At 37.4% G+C, this 27536-nt stretch overlaps 2 protein-coding genes across 2 annotated transcripts; both read right to left on the bottom strand.

The window, feature by feature from the left end:
* Positions 1–3084, bottom strand: LOC117434508 (interferon-induced transmembrane protein 5-like). Its single transcript, XM_034057076.3, has 2 exons — positions 2847–3084; positions 1–1154 (listed from the first exon to the last, which is right to left on the bottom strand). Exons 1-2 carry the CDS (start codon positions 3027–3029, stop codon positions 933–935), a joined length of 405 nt encoding a protein of 134 aa, XP_033912967.2. The 5' UTR covers positions 3030–3084; the 3' UTR covers positions 1–932.
* A 15720-nt stretch (positions 3085–18804) lies between these two features.
* Positions 18805–21316, bottom strand: LOC117434641 (dispanin subfamily A member 2b-like). The gene is made up of 2 exons (XM_034057237.3): positions 20972–21316; positions 18805–19182 (listed from the first exon to the last, which is right to left on the bottom strand). The coding sequence occupies exons 1-2, from the start codon at positions 21191–21193 to the stop codon at positions 18973–18975; spliced, it is 432 nt and encodes a 143-aa protein (XP_033913128.1). The 5' UTR covers positions 21194–21316; the 3' UTR covers positions 18805–18972.
* Between the last annotated feature and the right edge of the window lie 6220 nt (positions 21317–27536).

The raw sequence follows: 27536 nt of genomic DNA, 5'->3' as shown, positions 1-27536 counted from the left end.
TGGATTAAATCATTTGTTTATTATGAAACAAAAAAACATGATTTCTTTGATAACAAAACAATTACAAAGAGGTTGACAAACACATATAATAATTCACTGTTACATTAACACAGATACGTTTTTAGTGCACCATTATTTTATTTAATCTGTTTGGACACAAGGAGTAAAAGTACATTACACGTTGTACAGTAAAATAATTTAAGTACTTCCAAAAACCTCATAGTATATGTTGCCTCTTCTATATTAATGTTTGTAGGGGTGGCAAGTCCAGCCTTTGATTTAGTTGTTTGCATGTACAATACTGTATTTGCACGTGAAGTTGTCAATGTTAAATAGTGTACCCTGCATCCTGAGCCATTTATGTTTGAACATTTAAAAATTAAAAAATATTCAGGCAGAATAACCCTTGTAGAATATAAATGTGGTTTTCCTAAACTGTTTCCCCATAGATAGATCTTTGATTTTCCACACATGTTAACCAGGTTGGATGCAATTAACTGATTTTCAAACCCTGAAGCAGACCTAGACTTGCAAGTCAAACAGTCTGCTTTGGTATTGCAATAATACTGATTACAGCCTTCAGTGTTAAATACAACCTATATACTGTACATTAGATGGACACCAGGCTAGTCCCACGGTAAAGTGCCTGATTTGAAGACCACCTTAGAAGATCTTTTAGGTGGTTGTTCAAAGCAACTTTAAATTCTTACCCAAAAGTAAGGGGGACATGTTGAAGTTATGCATCTACAAACTGCACTGACTTGCAAACGTACTGTTTGAGAACTTGAGATATAAATATTCCGCTGGTTGTGTAATCTGAAGTTTAAATGACTGTACAAAGCCTTCAATACAAGTTGTACTGATGTTTTCACTTGAAAGGCACTGTCCAGGTGTTGTTCTTGTTCAGTGTTATTGAGAAGGTCAGATGATGATTATTTCCGGAAGAGCTTTCCAAAGTTATCATAGCCTTCCTCACCGAAGAAGTCATAAGAGCCCTTGACGTTGGAGAGGTGGACAATCCCAGTGACAATGAGCACGATGATGAGAAGAGGAATAATGACGTTCCATCCAGAAGCCAGAATATTGTACCACTTAGCCTTGTGCGAATAGAGGTGGGCAGCTTTGACGTTTCCAAGAACATTCTGATCTCTAGTCTAGAAAAGGAAATGGCGAAAAAATGTTTGAAGTGTGGTTAATTATTATTATTTATAAGCATGTCAGAGACCTTCACTTCTCACCATGCTGCAAATACAAAATTAGCGCCATCAGTAATATGAAAAAGTACATTAGCATGACTTACAATTTCCATGCACATGTAAAAAAGGAAATCTGACACATGCCTCCATATACCTGATTCTGATACTTGATAATTAAGAATGTCCTTTTCAAGTTTATAACTGGATAAGAGATTTTCTAGACAATGTAAAAACATGACATACAGACAGACTCCTTATAGCGCTAGATTCTGAGAAACACCCCCATATTGTGATGCACTCAACAGCTTGTTTTTTATACATATTTAACCCATTAGCCCAGCAAATTAAAAAAAAAAAATCCTGTTACAAACTTACTACTTAATATTACTGTACCTCACCAATTTCTGTTAAATATAGAATCCTGACAGAATGTCAGTCATTTCCAGTAAACCGTTATCAGCTGAACTTATAACCTTCTAGCGCTGCAAGTAGCCACTGCAGCATTCCCATCAGCTCACAGCCCTACTCACAATACTTTAAGGACTGTTTCAGGAATGTTTTGTGAAGGATTTAAGAAGGTTAGTAGTTAGAATCAGGATTCATCCGGAATACAGGGTGATGGCTCAATTTTGCAGCCTGGTTGTTCTTACTGTAAATATACATTCTAATTCTAGGGTCTTGTGTCACTCACATCCTGACTAGGACTGAAATAAAACCCTTAGACTAACGACACTTCCACCGCAGCCAAAAATCTGTATGGATTTTACAGCTTTTTGGATGAGGTCTTACAAAAATAATGTATGTCAACATGCAAGGTCTAATTTTCTTGCAATTGGGTGCTTTATTGAATAGGGAAGAACCTAACTACGTTGTAATTAGGGTCATAAAGAGACCAAAGATTTTATTTGTATGGAAGACCTCCCTTTTTAATATGTGGCTTGTACTTTCCGTATTCATTTTAATGTGTCTTGAGGCTTTCACAATGAGTAAAGGGCTCAGACTCCCCATCATGTTTGATTTATATGTTTTTAAACATAATTGTTACCAATACGTTTGTCGAAATGAATTACTAATCCTTTAATTTTCTTAATTTTGCATGGGCTGGCTTTATAGACATCCCTTTAACTCGGGTACTACTGCTATAATTATGCACACTTTGTTATATTGTCCAATATAAATACATATTAACAAGTAGTTTCAAGTAGCTTTTTTGTTATTGTGACGTTACACTTGCATATATCTGGAAAACCACTTACCTAATTATGATGAAACATGTTATTAACATTGTTTAGCATCAATTACTGGAAGTATCAGATTGTTGGAATATACAGTATGGATGTGTCTCTGTCTATGTCAGTATGTCACACTACCATTAAAATGATTTCCAATATGTGGAATAACTTATTTATTCAAGATACATGCAGTAATGTATTTTCTCATGATACTAACAACTGATTTACTTACCTGATGACATCCTAAATACCACTTTTCATTAAACTATGTATTGCCATTTCTCATCCTGTACTATTCTGTACCGTTGATATACCTCACGCTTTTTGAATTTACAGCCATGTGGGGAGCCACCTTACTGACATACTTGTATCTTCCATTACGACTGCATGCAGTTTAAAACACATATGAAAATCTCACCTTCACCGAGTAGATAAGGGCCAGAAATCCAAGGCAGCAGAAGTTCATGTAGAGAGTGTTGCAGATAGACCACAGCAGATGGTCTTTAGGTGGAGGAGGAGTGGGTCTCACATTGATCACTGTAGAACTGGGTGGATTCAAGGGAATGGAGTTGGTAGGACATGTATAAGTGGCGTTGTCCATCTTGGTCTCAGATTCTTCCCTATAGCTTTCTGCAGTAAGTTCCTAAGAAAAATGCACCAGTGCTTTGGGCTAAAAGGCAACTCCTTTTTATACTGGCAAAGTTTAGGGGCAGTCTTCATACCAAATTACAGACGAGCTGTATATTTAGATGTGCCACATGCAAAGATGAGAAAGGTTATTATTAAGTGGTTTTGGTATATTCTGCACTCTTAAAACATGAGGAGAAATGGCTACTTAGTGATCTTTAAACCGCTTTGTTCCCTTTTATCTGGTTACTTTATAGGAATGGGTGTGCAGGCTTTTACTTCGGTCCTGATTAAGTGACACATTTTAAACGCCCAGGACCAAGTTGAACCCTAAACAGAAGGCCCACGAGGGACTACACTGTCAAGGGGTAGGGTTAATAAGCTGTAGCTCCTGTGGAAAGTATGCCACCCTTCTCTTTCTAAAAGAAAACACCCAGTGATTGCAATGATGTCCTAGAAAGTATAAGAAATCAGCAAAAAATATTTAAAACAGACTGTGTTAGTAATATTTCAATGCTGATATTTGATTTGCTGCTTTTATACTGAGAATGTATTAGTCTTGTTGTAAAGGGTTATATTCTGGGAGCAACATTTTTAAATAAATAAGTTTACATCCCCCGCTGTGACTATTAATTCTAAATTTAAGCCATTAGTATGATGAAAAATTTGATAACCATATATCAACAGAATAGTGTAGAATAAGAATTAGCAATGACATGTTTCATTACGATTTGATAAGAGATTCTTCAGACTAATGCAATAATATGTGTCATACAGACAGATGGGTGAATGGACATACAAACAGCCCCTATCCGCAGAATCTGATAGTCTAAGAATATTCTAAGAATTTAAAAAATGTTACTACCAGGTTTCATGAAAATTGTATAAGTGGTTCTGCAGATATATGATTAAATCTCTGGCAGGGATACTAAAAGAAATAAGAACCGATACTGCCAGAAGATTTAAAGGAACAGTATAGAAAGCTGATTAGATGGCAATACCGTCTGGTAATTAATAGCTTGCTGTACAGCCCAAGATTAAATACAATGCTCTCTAATCAAGATTTTATTGCAATTAAAAACAGGTAAAAATTTGCTTTTTCATGTAGTCTGCACATAAATGTTGTACTTGATATTAATAAGTACCGGCGCAACCTGGCTTTAGTTATTGGTCAATCAACTGTGTTAAATCTTCAAGTGTAAATGTTAAGGAAATTAAAAATAAGTTCACACACCCTAGTCTCTGTAAGTCGCCTTGGATAAAGGCGTCTGCTAAATAAACAAATAATAATAATGAGTAAAAGTCAGAATCTGGTCTTAAGTTTTACTGGTAAATGTCAACATTTACCAAATATAAGGTGGTTAATGTCAGAAATGATCAAGAAATAGATGGCATTTTGGAAATGTAATGGTTGATCTTATGATTTATCGACGCATATTGGTATGTCATCAAAGAATGTACTTATTCCTGCATATAAATTGTCAATTAACAAAATAGTTAATGTTGAAGAATATTTTTATTTCTGCATACACATCATTAATGAGCTTACAGTAATGCATAATAGAGCAATTTAAACTACTGTAAAACAGGATTTCGCGAGCAAGAAATGTTTGCTAATTTCGCGTTTATTAAAAACCTGCAAAATTAATGTGCTGTGAAATATATTATTCATATATGTGCCGTACATTAAAAGAAAAAAAAGAGCAAACATTTATTGCAGAAAAAATTTACCTTTTAGGCCATTAGCGAAATTAAGTTACCGCAAAAAAATCCTGTTTTACAGTAGTTCAACGCGATACTCTACTGAACAATATAGTGATCCACATGTGTAGAACAAGCAACATTCTGGTAAATTTGCATATATAACAATTCACAATGGCGTTGAAGTATATTGTACTCCAAATACGTTGTAGTTTGATGAAAAATAAAATTCTGTTAAATGCAAATTAAATCATTTAGGACTTTTGTTTTTTCAACAGAAAAAAACACAAAACGCCACAAATAATGGCAGTTAATAGATATATTTACTTTCTTATTGCAGTATTTTGTGGCACTTGTAGTTACACGGGACTGTTGAGCATTAAAATGCATTACAATGCGCTAGACATTCGGTCATTAGCAAAGACACTTGGTTATTCTTGAGATTCACCGGTAAACGCCTGAAGTAAAGCGTTACCATGTTTACTTCAGACATTTACCGTTTTGCTTGGTAAATGTCAACATTTATCAGTAAATCTTAAGATTTGCCAATATTCAGACTTTTACTATAACACATATACCAAATCAGAAAATGTTACGGTCGTGAAAATAACTTTGTAAATATTGTTAAATACATATTTTTAGTGCATGGAGTTCAGTTCTCATATGTACAGCAATACATATTATTAAATGCTAACTCCAGTGAAACTACAGTGCCTTGCGAAAGTATTCGGCCCCCTTGAACTTTGCGACCTTTTGCCACATTTCAGGCTTCAAACATAAAGATATGAAACTGTAATTTTTTGTGAAGAATCAACAACAAGTGGGACACAATCATGAAGTGGAACGAAATTTATTGGATATTTCAAACTTTTTTAACAAATAAAAAACTGAAAAATTGGGCGTGCAAAATTATTCAGCCCCTTTACTTTCAGTGCAGCAAACTCTCTCCAGAAGTTCAGTGAGGATCTCTGAATGATCCAATGTTGACCTAAATGACTAATGATGATAAATAGAATCCACCTGTGTGTAATCAAGTCTCCGTATAAATGCACCTGCACTGTGATAGTCTCAGAGGTCCGTTTAAAGCGCAGAGAGCATCATGAAGAACAAGGAACACACCAGGCAGGTCCGAGATACTGTTGTGGAGAAGTTTAAAGCCGGATTTGGATACAAAAAGATTTCCCAAGCTTTAAACATCCCAAGGAGCACTGTGCAAGCGATAATATTGAAATGGAAGGAGTATCAGACCACTGCAAATCTACCAAGACCTGGCCGTCCCTCTAAACTTTCAGCTCATACAAGGAGAAGACTGATCAGAGATGCAGCCAAGAGGCCCATGATCACTCTGGATGAACTGCAGAGATCTACAGCTGAGGTGGGAGACTCTGTCCATAGGACAACAATCAGTCGTATACTGCACAAATCTGGCCTTTATGGAAGAGTGGCAAGAAGAAAGCCATTTCTTAAAGATATCCATAAAAAGTGTCGTTTACAGTTTGCCACAAGCCACCTGGGAGACACACCAAACATGTGGAAGAAGGTGCTCTGGTCAGATGAAACCAAAATTGAACTTTTTGGCAACAATGCAAAACGTTCTGTTTGGCGTAAAAGCAACACAGCTCATCACCCTGAACACACCATCCCCACTGTCAAACATGGTGGTGGCAGCATCATGGTTTGGGCCTGCTTTTCTTCAGCAGGGACAGGGAAGATGGTTAAAATTGATGGGAAGATGGATGGAGCCAAATACAGGACCATTCTGGAAGAAAATCTGATGGAGTCTGCAAAAGACCTGAGACTGGGACGGAGATTTGTCTTCCAACAAGACAATGATCCAAAACATAAAGCAAAATCTACAATGGAATGGTTCACAAATAAACATATCCAGGTGTTAGAATGGCCAAGTCAAAGTCCAGACCTGAATCCAATCGAGAATCTGTGGAAAGAACTGAAAACTGCTGTTCACAAATGCTCTCCATCCAACCTCACTGAGCTCGAGCTGTTTTGCAAGGAGGAATGGGCAAAAATTTCAGTCTCTCGATGTGCAAAACTGATAGAGACATACCCCAAGCGACTTACAGCTGTAATCGCAGCAAAAGGTGGCGCTACAAAGTATTAACTTAAGGGGGCTGAATAATTTTGCACGCCCAATTTTTCAGTTTTTTATTTGTTAAAAAAGTTTGAAATATCCAATAAATTTCGTTCCACTTCATGATTGTGTCCCACTTGTTGTTGATTCTTCACAAAAAATTACAGTTTCATATCTTTATGTTTGAAGCCTGAAATGTGGCAAAAGGTCGCAAAGTTCAAGGGGGCCGAATACTTTCGCAAGGCACTGTAAGTGTAGTTAACTTAGCTCTGTTTTGAAGTGTATCCCATATAGTTGTAGTGATGGGGGTATTAATATATTTAGTGAGCTTGAGAGTTAAATGACAACAACTAATAAATGCATTAATCTCCTATCCCAATACTTGGCATCATAGGTTGTGAAAAGATTGAACACCATTTTGATGAATACTGGACTTATCTGTACAGTTCAGCATATGAGCTGATAGAAACATTATTCCTCTACCAGGGAAGTTTAAAGAGAAGCTGCTCTAGTCATCTGGAAGACATTAGGATACTATGGTGGCTATTCATATTCACCCCGCAATTAGAGGTAAACTCCACCCAGGGTGTACTCCTGAAGGAAGACCGATAGATACAACAGGCAGCAATGGTGCTGTTGAGAGGTGGGGGTTATATAAGCTGTAATATAGAAGTTATAATGTACTAAGTAACACAACTTTCAAGACTGTACATTAAGTTAGACTAGTGGTCCTCAAAGCTGTGCCCATGAGACCAGTATTGTTTATACAATGGCGTCTGACAATCTGCAGAACTCATGCATTGCAAGGGGAACTAAAGTCATTACAATCTACTGCGTTTTCAAGCTCAGGTTTTGTTCCTTTGAAAATCTGTTTTTAATGTCATTTTAGCTCACAATTTTGGTGTAAGTAGTTGGTTAATAATTATCATTCCCTGGACTTCATGACAAATACTACACATATATTTGTACCACAGCAGAAAACACAATGGTTCTAAGTGGGTAACACAAAAACACAAGTGAGGGAAGACAAACACTGAGGTACAGAGTTGTTTATTACTCCCTGTGACAGAGATCGAATGATTCTTGGTGTTAGATCTCCCTCTCGACCTGTGAGGGCACGGTGCACGAGGAACAGAGTACCCTTAATTAAATGGCACGACAATTTATTCCGTAGGGTAGATGGAAGTCGGTCATTTAGGAAGGGGGCGGAGCCACGGCACCCAAGCTCATTGACCCGGACGGTAAGCGGCGTGGCATCCGAGGACTGGAGGAGCGGATGCGCTCGTTAACCTCGGGGTCATGGGGGAGGGTATAAATAGGGGGCATGGCTTGAGTGAGCTGTTCCTTTGCAAATGGTTAAAATTACATAACCGAGAAGGAGCCCGTAATAAAGAAATAAACCGTGAGTCTTTCGTGTCTGTGTGTTAACACTGTGTGTCTTGTGTGTTGTTTTCACTAAAGATTACTAAGCACGATCCGGAGCTGCAGCCGCAGGCCAGCAAATACCCGGACTTCACCACGCACCTTTACCACTACAGGAACTGTCTTTGTTTTCACCACTAGCACTAGAATCACGCACTGTCTAATTGTGTCTGTGTTTTGTGTTTTGTGTGGGTGACGGAACGGGACTTTTGGTTACGGGTCAAACCCGTGGGATTACAAACTGAAGTGATACACGCCGCTGTACCACTTCCAACATTGTCATTATTTGCAGGTTTGCCTTAAGGCTCTGGACATTTATCAAATTAAATAAACACCCTTGCACCTGTACAAACGCTGTCCGTGTAATTACTCCACTCTGCACTGCACACACCTGCACGTCTTTACCACTTTGCCACACTCCCATATAAAATACCACAGTAGCATCCAACAACACTGCAAACATGTATTATAGGAAAGTGTTTTGGATGGTACTATTGTATTTTCCTAACTGGGCTTCCCTTCTGTACAATACATTATTTTGTTGCCTCGTTTAGTTTGAGGCCTACTGCGGCTACTTTAAATTACAGATATTTCCTCTGGCAAAAGCCGCCTTTTTCACAGATTAGTTACAAATCAGCTTTCAGACTCTAAATGATGGTTATTTCTCTACAAAAGATCAGTAAAACGATAAACATAATATCCACCTCAACTGGTGTAATTATATTTGAAATTAAGAAGTTTATGAAATACCCAATTTGTTAAAGTGTTTCTGACAGAGAATCTATTTTAAACAATGGATTGTCTTATACGACACCCTGGAATTCATAAAGCTGCTCAATGGTTGAGGTGTTTCTGAAATAGTAAGCCTGGTAAATATTATAGAAAGATAGATGATAAAATATTTAACAGGTAAGAGATGTTATGAAAATGTAAGTAGGGGGGCCAATAAAAATCACCAACAGTGGAAAATGAGACATTTAAAGAGACCCCATTTTACACATATCTGATACCATGTTTATAGTTTGGTTGTATATTTGAATCTCTCAACTGCTGTAAATGGCAACTGTGATCTAAGGCAACTGTGTTGAACCAAAAAGGCTTAATTTATGATTTATGACTTTAAGAAGACTGCTGATGACAGGACAAAAAAGCCTGGCTTCAAAGGGTATAGTTAAAAATCTTCCAAAAAACCTTAGTCCACTGACATGCACAAATGACAAAGCAATAATGAACCCTTGCTATAAAGATAAATAAACTGATGCAATAGGGTTAGGGCTGTCTATTTATATAAATTGTGCTACCCAAGGCTTTACATAGTTTTTCTTACTTTATTTTAGCCGCCTTATCACTTGTCCACGTTCATTGTGTTCAAATCTTTTTTTTTTATTAATACCTCACTATTAAGGCCAGTCAAGGGACAAACATATTGGGGCCTGTGACTTGGGGTGTGGGCTGACAGGAGAGAGACACAGAGGTGACATACACAACGACATTCAGGTGTGCAGGATTTATATACACAAAACACAAATGAAAAACTATGTGATGCTACCAGCAATGGTACCGCACGAGGACATACAAAAACTGTACAAAAGGCAACGGCAAGCACAACTCCGCTATGCAATGGAGGTCCAACTGACACACCTCGCTATACTTTTTAAATCCCTAAACTAATCCCTGTTCCTTATAATAGTAATTATAAGCCTGACCCTGGTTTCACACACTGTGGGCAGCGGTTTTGGCTTCCTATTCACAAAACTCCGATCCAGGTTAAAATGCCTGGTGATCAGAGGATTTTGGCTTTTAAGATTCATTGTTCAGTTAGGGATCTGCAGCTGGCCAATCAGCTGCTCTTTCCTGCATTCACCAGCTGCTCTTTCCTGCATTCACCAGTTGCTATTTCCTGCAATCAAACACAGCAGTTAGCATGTCAATTTTGAAAGAAGCACATGTTTTAGGAAACATGTATTTTCATGTTCAGTAAATAAATGTATGTTTGCAAGGACTTCATCTAGAGGGTGAAATTGTCCCCACGCCTTCACTTTCTTCATTCCTGTCAATAACCAATCAGCTGCTTCCCCTATTGACTGACATGCTTTTAGCCAGTAGCATGCTTTGACCCAGAAGAAGTTTATCAGATTTTTCTGAATAAAACCAGACTTTTATTTTGTTCGTAACACAAACTTTGTGTACGGAAACCCCTGAATACTGCAGTAGACAGGTACAGTGAGCCCTTTTGAACTTGACAGCGTCACAAGGGTGATGCAAAACTTTTGGCCATAGCTGTAGTTCCAGATGTCTGTTTTAAAATGAAAATACATGTTTGCTATAATGTGTTTCTTTCAAAACTGCACTTTTGAGACCATGTAGCTAATAGAAGTGCAAAATGGGGAAGATTTATAGTATTTTGTTAGTTACAATTACTTGAAGACTGTACAATATTTAAAGTGAATATGGATCAAACATTACCTACTGAGCTGTCATTAAAAGAGGCAGTTATCAAAGGAATCCAAATTCCAATCACGAGCAAATGTTTGCACAAGTCCAAAGAGCTGTTATTTGTTGTGTATTCAATGGACATTGTCCTGGTATCATAAGACTGAACCCTGTTTTAAAGAAAAAGCCAGACCCATTTTCTAGAAGGATTTAAACCATTTTAATGGTATAAATAAGCAACAAAAACTTATCTTGCCTGCAACTGCCTTGTTTCTAGCTAGGATTATTCCATTTTAGAAATCTTGCCTTTAAACTTGCTTCAGAATAGGGCAATTGTGTAAAATCTGATATAATGAACATGACTAGTAATGCTATTGGATTCATTGACATGTAGTCAATATTATAGGTACATGGCAAGTGGATTATCTTTACTAAATCAGTATATCCTGCAATGTACAGGAGGAATGTCCACCATTGATATACAGGGACGTCACCAAGGCTCCCATTGACAGCATAACACAGCTGTTTGTCGCTGAATGGTGTTGAAGTCATAGCGGAAGCAGCACACATTTAATTAAAAAAGGATTTACTTAAAAAGACTTGTCACTATTCTAGAGGAGACTATCCTTCTCCTCCCCTCTGCCTCCTTAGCAGCTACACCTCCCTTATGTGGGTTGATGTGCCCCATCACCCAGCCTTGGTTAACCCCTGACAACTTCACTGATTGAACACTCTGAAGACTGTTGTCTTATGTGCTAGATGCACCTTCATATCACATCATTATACTGAGAACTTGCAAGGTTTCAGTCAAGATGGGCGAGGCAGTTGATACAATACTTTAATTGCAGGAGCTCGGTTGGTAGTTGTTTCCATACACAAGTGGAACCATCTTCAATGAAAATATCCTTTAATCAGATTTTGTGAATCTGTAGAATACAATGGTAATGCACAGACAAACACAAAAGTTGGTATTCCATATACTAAATGGCTCCCTCTAGTGGATAATTTTAATCTTGGGTTTGGCTTCACAGTGGACTGAAAAATGATGCACACTTTAACATGGTAGTTAAGAAATTAATATTACTATTGTGTGTTGAGAAGAAATAAGGAAGTTTGGGGTTTGACTATATTGATGACTAAACTGTTCACTTTACATTTGTTTTACAGTGTCTTTGGCTGATCAATGCAACATAACCAATTTGACTGGCTAAACTGATGTCAGGTATTTGTTTGACTGGAGCAAACAGGTATAAATACATAAATAGAAATAGAAGTATCATGGAAAGGTAGATCACAATGACATACATCTTCTATAGATCCCAAGATTTAGATACCTCTAATCATTTGTGCATTCTTTCTATGCAAGGTCAGTGTTGCTACAAAAGAAGAGTTTACAGTATGTAAATGATTTGAATGCCAATTAATAGCTGTGAAGTAATGCAAGGCTATTTTACTTACATACATTATAATCTCAATCAGTTAAGACTGTGCATGAGTTCAGGAGCTGCTCTTTAGTTCCAATTGCCTGCCATACACATATGTAATATAGGCTAGATCAGCTAAAGAGGCTTTCTATATTAGGAAGCACCAGCACCATTTAATGCACAGCCGTTTATTGCCATAAAGATAATTGATCCAAAGTGCCATATCATGAGATGGCCCTCGCTCTTGCTTATTCTCACGAGATGGCCCAAGCTCTTGCTTATTCTCTCACACTTTTTGTTTGATCTAAAATACATCTGAATCTACTTGCTATTTTGATCTAGGAAAATGTTTTTTTAGGAAATAAAAACGAATGGCAAAGAACAGGATTGTAATTCAGTACAGGATGAAAAATGTGATTGCCAGCACTGTTTTACAACTTCCTTTTTCAGTTACCACAACAGGGGACGGGGGACGGGGGACGAGGGAGGGGGGAACACTACGATTACATATTCAGGATCTGGGCCATGGGAAGAGGTTTGCCAGAAGAAAAGTAGAAAAACATCTTTGATAAATGTGTGTCCTGTCCTTAAACTGAAGTTAAAAAGCTCTGCAGGCATACTATAAAACAGAGCCACTATGCATCCTTTGTTTATAAAGTAACACATACTGAGGTACTTTCTTGTTGTTGTGTCCTTTTGAATAAACAGTCTTGTAACATTTTGTTTGAGGCTACAATGGCTGGAAGCTATTATATATGGTAGGCTGAGAAAATCCAATTAGATGTCTGTTTTGGATAATGTTTCCATGGACAGCTTCAAAGAGGAATGTGTGTCTTAGTGTTGCTATGGAGAAAACAAATAAGGGTTTAGGCATGGCAAAAAAAGGCTTTCTGGAGCATACATGTGTACTTTATAGTCCAATGAAAATAATACTTTGGTAACTAAGGAAAGTAAAGAAGAAAACCTGACAAAATCCCACTCAAGAAGACAAATGTTTCAACAAAAAATCTTTTGGTGCCTGTATTGGTGACTGTGTGTTTAACTCTTTCAAGTGACATATGCTGCCTATCCATGTATTATGACCTCTAACTAACATGACGTTGGGTCACTGTTTGCCCAGGATGTTAATCTATTCAGTCATTAAAGTTATTGTAGCTAAAAAAAAAAAAAAATCCATAAATCTTACCATATTGCACTACCATCCGCTACATAGGTCTCAAATGTCCAGTTTTGAAAGAAACACGTTATTGTAAACATGTTTCTGTTACTACACTTGGTTGAAGAAACCTGTTTGATATCAATGTTTTCAGATAGTATTGCTTGGTCATTTCACTTAGAGGATGAAATTGGCCTCATCCCTTCAATGGCTTCTTTCCTGTCAAAATAAGTCTTCTGCTTCCCCTATTGACTCACATGCTTTCAGCCAGTAACATGCTGTGACCAAGAAGACACTGCTGAGTTGAAATGACCCAGGATATACTCTCTGTTGAAAAGGCAGAGAAAATTGAAACTTCCTTTAACCTATCAGAGATCATGTTTTAAAATGAAAAAGCATGTGTGCTATAACATGTGTTTCTTTCAAAACTGCACATTTGAGACCTATGTAGCTGAAGGAAATGCAAAATAGATGAGATTTATGAAATTATTTTGTGAGCTGCAATTGCTTTATTATTTAAGTAATGAAAGGTCTCTCTAACAGTCTTTCTATTTGTTACTGTTTGCAGCCATAGCTGTGTCTCTGGGCGTCCACTTTCCCTTCTGTTTGCCTATTTGACTGTCCTTGCTACTGTGGCACCTGCACAACATGCACCCACTACAAGCCTCTTTCTGGTGGACTGTTTGCAATTGTGTTGCTCTCACAGTTTTATAGTGCTGCAGAGATTACCTGTCACATCACATGTTCAAACGATATATAGAAAGATAATGCAACTCAGAGATCCTGAATGGCTCACCTTGTTAAGGCATACAGTCAGGAGAGAGCAGGTTTGCCTCCTAGCTATGCCAAATTGCCAATCTTCTCTGGTGATCCCAGGGGACACTAGTGTGGCTAGTGTCCCCTTCTAGCCACACTACAACAGCACCTACTAGCCAGACCTCTGCAGGGCTGGGAACTCATCAACACCCGCTGCCGAGCTGTTGGGTTTAAGAGGCAATGTGCTTGGCAGTGGGATGCGATGTTGTGAGATTTCTGTGGTGAAGAAACATAATTAGAAATTCTAAACAACTTGAAAGGAGAGTGTCAAAATAAAGTCATAATGCGATAATACTGTACAAGTTGTCAAGTTTAAAATGTTCTTATTTTCATGTTTAAAGCCTTGTTTGAATTAAGTAAAAAGTGTCAGACCTGCCACGACTTTTTATTTTATTTTAACAAACACTGAAAACTATGCCACGGTTTCAACATCAATATATTTGTAAGGATAGTCATGTATAAAGGAATTCAACTTTAATGTTATGGATGAACTGTCTAGCATACAGTATGACAAGATCCATGGAAACAAAAAGAAACAGATGCTTACAAAATCTCTCATACATAGTTTTCAAAACCCTGGTATATTATTTTATCATTGCAACATCCATCTGGTCCAAAGAATGAGTAACAATATTGGGGTGAACCAGTGATACAATATGGTAAGCTTTTATAAGGTTGTTCATGTCTAAAAGAAAAGTCCATGTTTATTTCAGCACTGATACCCTGTGGTATTCCAGTGAGTTTGCTGTTATTTCCTCACTTACGAATTTGTTTTGTCTGAGTGACTGATAACATCTGGGTGGATGGGTGGAGGCCGTGAGTGAAATGCATTTTGGAAAAGAAAATTCCTCAGGGAAATGTGCATGAAAGTCTGAACACTTAAGTTTCAGTTGCAATGTTGTAGTTAGCATGTACTTCCATTACAAAGACTGCAAAATAACTGATGTTACACAAGGACACACCTCCATATGTACCCACAAGCTGATACTCCCAAAACATAATACAAATGTCCATACTAAGTTTCATCACAATTTATTTATTTATTTATTTATTTTAATTTAGTAATCGCCAATTATTTTATTATTTTCTCCCAATTTGGCATATCCAGCCGACCACTTTTTATTCACACTGCAGACTCACCGTGCAGCCACCTCGTCTACAGTCACCAATAGAATAGCTTGAATCGAACCGGCGACCTCTAGGCTATAGGGCACATCCTGCACTCCATAGAGTATACTGCATAGAGTACTAAAAAAAGTAAATGTCCTACATTTACTACAAAAAGTAGTTTCATTCTAGTCAACTGCTGTCGCTGTGTTGCACTTAATATTGTGTCTCTGTTTTGATAATGGTACTGTACCAATACCCCTCCAACGTGAGCCAGTCCGTTTCCAGGGCAAGTCCCTCTACTTTTTATTTTGAGATAACTTGTTTGTAAAGAACACTTTTCTATGGCTTCAGTAAAGATGTTAGTATTTTCCCATTTCATTAGACTAGAAGATTAGGGCCACAATATAAAGTTAAAATAATTGGTAGAGATCAACAGGGATCATTTAGTTTCATGATATCTTTAATATTAAATGGACAAAAATAGAATAGGTGTGTATGCACTGTAGGCCTGGGGTTACTTTTATAGCCATCTATTTACAAGCATAGCTTTGTTCTCTGAGGATGTAGATGTAAATGCTGTTTTAAAATGTTTTGTATCAGCTATTTACTGCCTTGAGAAGCTTTATTAAGTTCTAAGGATAATATATTGAATATTTAGTTTTGTATGATTCATTTTTGTATTATTCTTATTATTTATTTCTTAGCAGACGCCCTTATCCAGGGCGACTTACAATTGTTACAAGATATCACATTATACATTATTTCACATTATACAGATATCACATTATTTTACATACAATTACCCATTTATACAGTTGGGTTATTACTGAAGCAATCTAGGTAAAGTACCTTGCTCAAGGGTACAACAGCAGTGTCCCCCACTGGGGATCGAACCCACAACCCTCCGGTCAAGAGTCCAGAGCCCTAACCACTACTCCACACTGCTGCCCCTTAATTCTGGTCTCTGGTTGGCTGAAATAATGAAGGCTATATCCTCAGAACCACTCAGCAAATTTTTCAAAAAACAAAAAAGCAATTTTTTGTCACAGTTTTACAACAGGAAGCTGACTGTCCTACAAGTACTTGATACATTAGAAGAGAATGGATTTCGTTAATCAGACAAAATTTAGCTGGAACCCCCTGAACCTAGGGATATATCAGATGAAGATAGTGGGCCAGAAGAAGGACCAAGCTCTGGAAATAGCTTGTTGCTTACACCAAAGCATCTATCAGTTATCCAGGGGACAAGGCAGTCAACCTTGGAGACGTTTTACCTTCCGATGATGATCTACAGTTCAAATAGACTGAGTGTGTTTCAGAAACAGGACACTGAGACCTCAACTAATACTAGACTACAGCTGAGTAAACAAAGAACCACACACTCTAAATCACAAAAAATAACACACAGTTGGGTGAAAGTTGATCGACCAGCAAAGAACAACTCTCCAGTGTGGAAATGTGAACCCCCTGCATTTTTTAATACTGACCGGACACCACCACAACTGTTTGAGCTCTTCATTAAGAATTAAGTTACATAATTTCTTGTAGAAATGAGTACTCTCTATGCACTCCAGGAGGGTAAACCTAATTTGAATGTAACTGTGGCTGAAATGAAAATCATGTTTGCAATTCTATCATTTCAGGCTATGCCCCTTTACCAAGAGAATGGTGTAGTGGGAACACAGTTCAGATACTGTTAACATGGCCATAAGTGAAGCAATATCAGTCAACCGATTTGAAGATATCCTTGTTCATTTCCATTGTGCAGACAATGCAAAGCTCATTGCAAATGACAAGCTTGCTAAAATGCACCCTCTGTTTGACATGATGAATACTCAATTCACAGTACATTGGCCTGTTGAAAAAGACCTAGATGTTGATGAGGCAGTGCTTGCCTACTATGGCAGGCACTCTGGAAAGCAGTTCATCAGAGGTAAACCAATCCAATGGGGATACAAGGTTTGGTGCCTCAACACCTGCCTTGGGTACCTGGTTTGCTTTGATACCTACGCTCATGTGCTGTGGGGTAAGAGTATATCTAGCATCCGACAAAGTAAGACCACAGATGGGACGCTGGCTGCTGCAAGTCCTTAATTGCCATGTCCCTGTAGATGTACACTTTGATGGGATCATTTTGTGGATGGAATTGACACTCAAAGAAGATGTGCTGCATGTGGAAAAAAAGCCCTGTTCACCTGCACTAAGTGTGCAGTTGATCTTCACCCATGTGATTGCTTCAAAGCATTTCACATGCGCTGACCTGGATGGTAGAGCCTCATTTAAAGAGTAAGTAGCGGGGTTCCGAAAAATACAGCGTTATACGTCCCCACGTGTTGCTACAACTGTTTTAAACGTACCTGTAATTTTTATTTTCATTGTTAACATCCTGACAACTTTTTACACTTATAACTTTCAAGTTTATTTCGAAGCTTTTTTCAAAATGTCTGCCATAGTGCACTGATAGTGTAAGGATTATTGCCCACATTATCAAACAGGTAGCACGGCAATAATGATCCATGATGTGGTATAGAACAGAAAAGCAAGAGCACCTGTTGTTATTGTCACTCTTCCTACAGTGATTTAGAGAACATATCTCAAACCCTAGTGCACCAGAGCAGACATATACCCTGTTACTCTAACACTATTATTCATTTTGCTGATCTCACATCTCTTCTCTTCTTCAGTGTAATACAGTGACACAGTGGCTAGTGTAGTTTTGGGTAAAGACGTTAGTCTTCAAATCATCTAAACACATTCAATGTGGCACACGTTTTGAGTTAATTATGAATATTATTACCATTTGGTTTTTAATTTAAAAAAATAACAGCCAAATCAATGTTTGTTTATTTTTTTATGTATGTATTTGTTCATTTACTTGTAATTTGCATTCATGCATTGTTTAAGCTGTGTGCATTGATTGGTATTTGCATATCATGTTTGTTTTTATCCTGTTTCTTTTATATGCTTAAAGATTTTAAATTCAAAGTTCAGTTCAAATCAATTGTCTCAACATTTTAAAATATCTTCTTGCTACTGTACTTCTAAGTGAAAGATATTAATATTTAAAAAACAATTATACATTTAAAGACACTGTTTCTTGTGTGAATAATTATATTCTTTGACTAACAGCCCCAGGTATAATTATAAATTCACAACAGCTACCAAAGTATAGGTATTTTTGCTTAAACTTATTTGACAATACTCCAAAAACATTTGTCAAGTAGTAAATAATGTGGTCATTATAGTCAAAATACTGTAATATGAAAACCCCAGGTGTACTGCATGGTGTCCTTTTTTTGTGACACGAATATTTTGGGTTGTAACTTAAATGGACTGAGATATTTAAAAATCTATAAGTATAAGTATACAAAAGGATATCTAAACAGATATTTTGATCGAAAAAGAAAGTGTCATGCAGTAAAGGGTGAATGGTTTCACCATTCTTTAAGGGCTTTTGTGAAAAATTATATTATATATATATATATATATATATATATATATATATATATATATATATATATATATATATATATATATATATATATAGTAAAATGGATGTGATTCCTGAACCTCCCTAAAAATACAAAGGAAAACCATGTTGATTAAAGCTGGATTTATTATTTTTTTCTTACCAAAGTGTGAAAACAAACATTATAAAAAAACAAAAACAAAAAAAGCAAAGATACTATTACAAGAACTTGTGCTGCAGAAAACCTTTACGCTGCAAGTGAGCTGAAACTAGAAATTTTGTTGCTGCCTTCTTTCTTTACTTTCCGTTTCCTTGGAACGGGTTATGCTGGTTCTGAGCTTCTTGCATGGCCATACTGTAGATCTGAAAGACTCCAACAGCAAACAGAATAATCATAATCAGGAAGGTGAGGATGGTCAAGACCAGGGCGGTCACATTGAGGCATCGTGCAGTAGACCCATAGTGGCGAGCTCCCTCCAGATCTCCCACAACTTTCCTGTCTCTTGACTGAAAGGATAAAACGGAATATAAATACCAGTAACCACAATGGAAAATGAAGTACTTTTTAAAACAGCAGAACTCAATACCCTACGGCAATGTAAACTGCCAGTCCTACTCGTGCCTATTCCAGCATGAATATTTAAAAGGGGCTGGTCTTCAGTTACAGTTGCCTGTTCCAATAACTTTGCTTAGATCAAGGTCTTAAAGTGAAGGTCAATCTCAAGAGCTGCTACTTTGGATACTTTTCTTTTGTTTACTGGCTATATACAGCTTGAAAATGGGTGCTTACAAATATAAAAAGGCACTAGCTTTTGTTCTGTACAATGTAAAGTGATACACCGCACATTTTTAGCAGCTTACAAACAGGTCATTCTTTAGCAGAAGTGATTAAGTGTATCATATTTGGGTATATGATGAGATGCCTGCACATGTATATCTAGAGAGTTGTGAATTACCAAATCTGTCTGTCACATGACGGGTACAGACTAGTACACTTAACTCACACATTCAAAAAACAAATTTCTACCAAATTTCTCATCCTTGGCCTTTATTATATTAATATAAAGAAGAAAAAAAGCGTAACAAAATTCTAAACGTATTTATAAAAACATAGCAAAACAAAAATACAGCTGTACCATGATAATATACTGTAGCGATCTGTACTAAGTGTTGTACCGTTTTGTGTCGCTGTTACGTGTTTTGTCTATGTCCCATGAACGAGTGGGGTGTGGGGTGTGGGGTGTGGGGTGTGGGTTGACCGAGTCCCCATTGTGCTCTTGAATGTTGTCGAATCGTGTTGTTTTTGTGCTTCGTTCGATTTGTGGGGTCCAATATGTTATATCTACATTGTATGTTCAACGTTAATACAATACAACTACGGTTCTTGTTGCGCTCGAGCATCTCTCTCTTTTTTTTTTTAAAGCATCCAAACAAAAAACAATTTAGAGAAAAAAAATCATTAAACGGGATACCTTTGGCAAATCATAATTTTAAAACCTTTTTTCCCCTCCACCATTCACCTTACTTCATTTACAATTGCTAACACAATTTGTCTATGCGCAACGTAAGTCTGCGCTAAACTCCTAAACTTTACCCCTAAACCTGTCGATGATAAATTGTGACTTATTTAATACCGTTTGTTTCGCACCCTCTAGCGGCCTTTAGTGGCTACTACATCCGACGCAGAAATATGTTGACCTATATATTTCATAAATACATTTCTAATTTATGTGTTTTCCTTCTCACTTTATTTTTTCTTAAAATTAGCTAATAAAGCTTAACGAAAAAAAGGGCAAAATGTTCTATTTGAGTGTGTGAGTACAGTGTGCCATAACCATAACCCACATGAATGCCATTGTACGCTTAGATACTTATCTAATTGTTTACAGCTTTGCTGGAGAACGTATTATGTTTACATTGTTACTTGACGATGTTGTCAAGATAGAGAAATACAGTATTTTACAGTTTATTATTCATAATAACTGTATATGTAGCCTATTAACCTAAATATTACGTTGTTCTAAAAATTACAATCACACGCCACCTCTCCCGAAGCAATCAGTCCTGCCAAACTGGCATTTTTCCAGCGTGTGCAACTAGTGAGGGGCCCTACCCTATCTTCAAAACTATTTGTATAAGCTACATATGTTCAAAATGCAGAAATGCAGCCAGAGAATGGCGTGACGCAATTACACGTTCTTTATTAAAAACACGATTCTTTGCAGTTGACAAAAAACACACTAGAATTGCAATGAAACCAACTTTTTTTTCTTTAAGTGTTTTATAGAGTGCTTACCTTGATTGAGAAAACCAGGGCTGCGAATCCCAAACAGCAGAAGTTCATGTAGATGGTGTTAAAAACTGACCAAACAATGTGGTCCCGAACCTGGGGGTATACAGGAGGACCCATGTTCACCACCGCGGTGCTGCATACCACTTGGTCTTCTCTCAGCCGCTCATAGTTACTGGTTTGGATTTGCAGTGGGACATTGTCTCGGGTATATTGAAAATTCTCCATTGTTGTGAATCTCTAGCGTTTGAATAACGTTCTTACAGTTTACAACAAGTTGACTAAGCGCAGGCTGGGTTTATCTGAGGGAGGGTGTGTTTTACTCATAGGCTACAACGAATGTATCCCATTTTATTTTTGCAGCTCTGCTCCCGCCCCCAAACTGAATCCCAACAAAACTCGATGAGTCATTTCTCCAGAATCGAAACTTAAGCATCTATTATATTCCAACTCAGACACATTTAACAACTCCAGTGAAAAATAAAAATAACATAACATGTGCTTGATGGTTTTCAAGGGACAAAAAATCCTGAAAAGCAGAACAGCACATTCTGCAAAAAATATTTACACGTGTAAAAACAAAAATAAGTTATTCTAGTATATTTTCTTTATTGTTGTGGAACAGGTTTTGTTTTCTTTTTTTTTTTTTTTTTACTATATTATATAAAATCTAACTTCATCTCAATATTAACAATTATAACTGAGAAATATCTAAACTACAATGTCATAATAATACCTGCAATTCCAGTTAATAAAACTGTCATCTTTCTTACAGAGATACATTACCCAGATGGGTAATTTTTCATTTTTTCAAAGTGCAAAAATGAGTCTACACATTCCTAGCATAGTAGGCCATATAATACTCTGTATTCAGAAATAACATAACTACAAGAAATGTAAACAATTATATAAGATTTAAAGTTGTTGTTTTTTTTGTTTGTTTAATTTAAATTTGTAGTATTAAACTGTAATTGCTGTATTCTACCGGAATCATAGTAAACTATAAGTCATACATTTGAAGAGTAATTTAACACTACCTTATATTATATATATTATATATATATATATATATACACACACACACACACATTTTACAGTTATTTTGGCATTCATTTAACAGTAATAATGGCAGATTAAGCACTGGAAAAATTGTTCAGGAGACACAAACGGCTCTGGGAACTGGGAAGAAAGTTCAGCTAGCTGTTTTAAAATGGGATGTATTTTTTTTTAGACACCTAGATCACACAGAGTTGTTTTGTAAATGATTTTCTTAACCAATGAAGGATAGTGGGCCTTTGTCTGTGTTGTGATGACCGCTGTGATATATTGACCAGTGGCAGAGGGAGCTGGTCCTCTAGTGTCTCAGCCAGAACATTGTGACTTAACAGTGCTCCCAACAGTCCCAAAATTAGGAGCGTTGTTTACAGTCTATTGAAATCTGGCAGTGGAAATAAAGTGAATGTTCCAAATGCCTGACCACAGAGTACAGTGTGGAAAAAGAAAGAGTGGGGGAGGTTCAACAGACTGAACAGATTTGACTTGAATATGAAAATGGCCACTGTCCTTCACCTTCTTGTGGGTTCCTTGTGTTTACTGACCAGCACAGATGAAACAACACACTTATCCAATGTGCTTGGATCTGATCAATGTTTATCCTAACAACATGAGGTGTTCTGTCAACATGAACTATCTTGTCAGAACAAATGTAACAAAAACACAGAGTAACAGTGGATATTAAAAACACAGAGTATCAGTGGATATTAAAAACACAGAATATCAGTGGATATTAAAAACACAGAGTATCAGTGGATATTAAAAACACAGAGTATCAGTGGATATTAGAAACACAGAGTATCAGTGGATATTAGAAACACAGAGTATCAGTGGATATTAAAAACACAGAGTAACCGTGGATATTAAAAACACAGAGTAACAGTGGATATTAAAAGTATTCAGAAATATTTGCAGGTGAAAGTGGAGAACGGAAACTCAATTAATTGAACACAACAATTCTGAGGAAGGGTATATACAGCTGAAGTGATAAACCGGGCACATTGTTAAATCTATTTTCATAATTTCACCACATTTATAGTATTTTCCCCATAGTGTGTGTGTGTTATTTTCACGTTAGCAAAGGTTAAAAACTGTTTTTTAAAACATAGAACCTAATGCTGCCTTTCAAATTGACATATTTCTAAGAACACAGTAAGCCTTTTTCATTTTTTAATAATGCCAGAGGTAATATGTTGTATCAAATCTGAATTATTACTAAATGGGTAATTGTATGTAAAAAATAATGTTTAAAATAAAATAATGTGATATCTTGTAACAATTGTAAGTGGCCCTGGATAAGGGCGTCTGCTAATAAATAAATAAATACTAAACTGTTACAATCAACAACAAAACCGTCCAAAATAAGTAAACAAGTAGGGTAATGAATAAAATATTTAAAACTGATCACAAGTGTGTACCAATATTCAATAAATTAAAACATATTCAATTACAGTAACTTTATATTTGGATGCATAAGTTACAGGTATGCGTAAACAGGTAAAAATAGATGTAGGAAGGCCAAAAGAAATATTGCCAATGATGCTAAACATAATCCTAAAAACATCTTCCAATATTATAAAAGTAAAATAACTGAAAGGTATTAAGGGATGAATATGAAAATGAGGTTTATGAGGACTGCAAAATATCTGATGTATTAGACAAACATTTTTTTATGTTTTCACCAGAGAGGATACACATAATATGCTGGTTGTGTACACACAGGTATTGAAGATTTCAGCATCAGTGAAGTAGAAGTATTAAATAAACTACAGGAGGTACAAAATAACATATCACCAAGCCCAGGTATAATTTATCCAGGGGTGCGTAAGGAAACAAGGGTAGACATGAGTAGACCACTGGCTACTATCATGAATAGTTCTATAGAAACATGGAGTCCCTAAAGACTGGAATCTTGCAAATTTGTGCCATTATTTAAAAAGGGGGATATGACAGACCCAGGTAATGGTAGACCTATTAGTTTAACTTCTGTAACTTGCAAAAATGATGGAAACAATATTGTGAGGTAAGCTTGAAGACTATTTATACAGCAACAATATTACAGGGGATAGCCAGCATGGGTTCAGAAGAGGGAGGTCACGCTTGACTAACCTACTTGACTTTTTTGTGGGTGTTACAGCTAGTGTAGATGATGGCAACGCTTACCATATAATTTATCTTGATTTTCAAAAAGCCTTTGATAAAGTCCCACACAAGAGACTAATACGTAAATTAAAAGCCGCAGAAATTCAAGGGGAGGACATGAAATTGGAAACAGAACTGGTTCAAAAAGAGAAAGCAGAGAGTAAGTGTGAGAGGTGTAAAAACAAATGCAAGGTAATGCCTGCAGAGTTTGGTGGATTATATCAAATACTGGGATTACAGTTTTCAATCACGGCACAGGAAGGCGAAAGAAATAAGTATAATTGTATGTACATAAAGTGTCATGTATATAAAGACATAACACTAATCATAGCAATGTTAATATTTAACAATAGATAAACACACTCAAGGATTCAGTGTCACCAAGCCCTTTTGAAATGTTTGCTGATGTTCCAAAGTCAGTTTCATTTAGCTGGAAAAATTACTGGATCTTTATTTGAACACTCACCTCTTGATATGCAACACTGTGGTTGCTCAATACTAAATGCAGCCTCAATTATAAAAACGTCTGAACAAAACACTGTAATGGATTTGAACACCATAGACCCCAAATAATTCCAATCTACTATAGTGTACATGTTGTAACCCGACCGGCACTCACGGTCGTTCATTTGCCCCTTTAAATTATGACCCAGGACACAGGAAATGGAGTTTAAGCGCGGACGTGCTATTTTTAATAAACAAACAAAACAAAAACAAACAAAATCCTAACTCTGTGTTGGAGCAATGACTACCCAGGCAGGTCCCTGACTAGCTCGCAGGACGGCTAAGCCGTTTACCTGCCAAAGAAAACAAACAAACCACACAGGTTTAACACAGAACAAAAGGTTTTACATTACCTTTTTTCCCTTTTTACGCTTGAGCACGCTATCAAGCAAGCTTCTATACACATCAGCAGCACTGAACAGCCTGGCTGCTCCCCTCAAATACCCTGCACCTGGCTCTAATTTACAATGATCACCAGGTGCAGGGGATAATTAATAATAAAACAATTAAATTAAACCAATGTGCATTTGCACATGTTTTTCATACAGGGAGGATATTAACCCCCTCCCTGCTGTGTTACAATGTAAAACAATAATCAAGCAATCAAGTAGGCAATTGTGCTTTACATGATATCTAAAATCCACTGTGACATGGTAGCCGGGACGGTAACGTCAGGACAGGAAATAACTGCAGCACAAACAGGTAGGCTGGGTTATGAATCGTGCTGCTGCGCGTATTTATTTAACAAAAATAAATACAATATTTAAACAAAAACACTGCTCACAGAACAAAAGTAAAAGGTTCCACCTCTTTGAACACCCACCCTCTGCAGCTAAACTGCATGTCTTTCATATTTTGGCCGAGGGGTTAACTAGCTATTAATTATCTTATTACCCCCTTGGCCATAGTCTGCATGACTTAATAATTATGCCTGACTGCCAGCTAATTCAACAATTACTAGCATTCCCTCGAGGTATTCTAAAACTAAAACAATAACAAATAATGGCAGACAGCACCTTGCTCACCCTGCCAAACAATAATACAAAATACAGCTTTTCACCGTCTTATTAATAATACATAAATCATAATAATCCATCCATCCATTCTCTGTAACCGCCTAGTCCTATAGAGGGTCGCAGTGAGCTGGAGCCTAACCCGGCAGACAAAGGGCGCAAGGTGGGACTACACCCTGGACCGGATGCCAGTCCATCGCAGGGCAACTAAGAGAGGCCAATCCACCTAGCCAGCATGTCTTTGGACTGTGGGAGGAAACCGGAGTACCCGGAGGAAACTCACGCGAACACGGGGAGAACATGCAAACTCCACACAGACAGACCCCTGAGGCCAGAATCGAACCCAGGACCCTGGAGCTGTGAGGCAGCAGCGCCAACCATACTGCTTTTTACCATCAGGCTGGGCATTGTCGTTCACTCACGGTCTCACCAACACAGTACATACCCTACCAAAACTCCTCCCCCAACAAATGATCCCAACTGTCTTTTTATATACCTGTGGCTGGAGCCTAATCAATCATCAATTGTTCTGTTGAATCCAGCCATATTCTCACTTGGAGTTGGCAGGGAGAGATTAACTCCTTCCCTGCCAACTCAACAACACATGTACAGGGCCTCTGCCCTGTCACAGGCACATTAGCATTAAAAAACAAAATAAAAGAAAAACAAAACATTCAAAATGAACCAGTAAAAGTAAAGGCACTCTTAACCATTTTTTGCTTTAACACCCCCATTATCAGGCATTACCTTGGACCCCTAATCAAGGTCCTTTTGCTTTAATAATACCCTGAGGACAAGAAGTGCTGGCTGGAATCCATGGAGTTACACTTGACAATGCGGGCTCACCGTTTCAACCAGCTCCTGTTCTTTGATGTGCTTTGAAGAGTCTGAAATGTAAATGTTGTGGGTGTGCAGTACATGTCACATGATTTATGGGACAAGGATAACATAATCCCAGCCGCTTCCATCTGGAATGCATCACAGACAGGGAAGTAAGATAATGTCAGGGGCTATCGTTAACACTGGTAAGTATAACACAGACCTTCCCCAAGGAGTATACAGGAGACACAGAAGGCAAGTAAATTTCAACAATTGTTATTAACACAGGTAAATATATCATAGACAAATTTCACAGATAGACAAGGAAGCACTAAAAGTCCTAAAACCTAACAAACCTTAAAAATAAAATAAAATGCAAATCCTTGTCTCCATCTGTCCCACCGTACATACCCAGTCTCTCCTCTTCTTCAACAGGTATGTATGGAAAAGATGATATAACAATATCACCTGGGCCCTTGGGGGCCTCGAGATCTAATCCTGTAAACAGTTCACTGTATGCTCATTCCTGTTTATATCGCTGGTATGGAGATGGTAATTAACATAGTGGCCACAGCCTGCTTGATCTCCTCCAGGCCCTGGTGGAAAGTCACAAACACAAAAATATCTTCTGCCACTTTTGCACCCTTACCGACACCGCACTGTAGTTCCTGTAGAACAGAGGACATGAACAGCACTTCTTCCCACTCCAACCAGAACTCTATCTGGTTCCAAACACACCCCTGCTCTACGAATTGCCTTCCGACACGGCCACTGGTACTTCACGTAAGATTAGGGCCTCACAGTTCAGGTGTGTGTTGTGCTGCTGGTAGTCGATCTCCTGGGTCATCCCTTTATACCTTTGTAGCAGTGATGTCAATAGTGTGGGTGCCTTTGAAACAGAGCCAAACACATAGGTCATTAATATATCCACGTCCCTCACAAGTGGCAGTGCATGAGTACCTGGGTCTTTTGGACCCCCTGTGTACTCGGAGGTCATGCAACCACACCTAGATGCAGTCCAACAATAATCCACATTCAAT

This window comes from Acipenser ruthenus, chromosome 28, assembly GCF_902713425.1.
Source record: "Acipenser ruthenus chromosome 28, fAciRut3.2 maternal haplotype, whole genome shotgun sequence".
Lineage (NCBI taxonomy): Eukaryota > Metazoa > Chordata > Actinopteri > Acipenseriformes > Acipenseridae > Acipenser > Acipenser ruthenus.
Note: the sequence above shows the minus strand (reverse complement) of the source record. Positions and strands in the feature narration are given on the sequence as shown.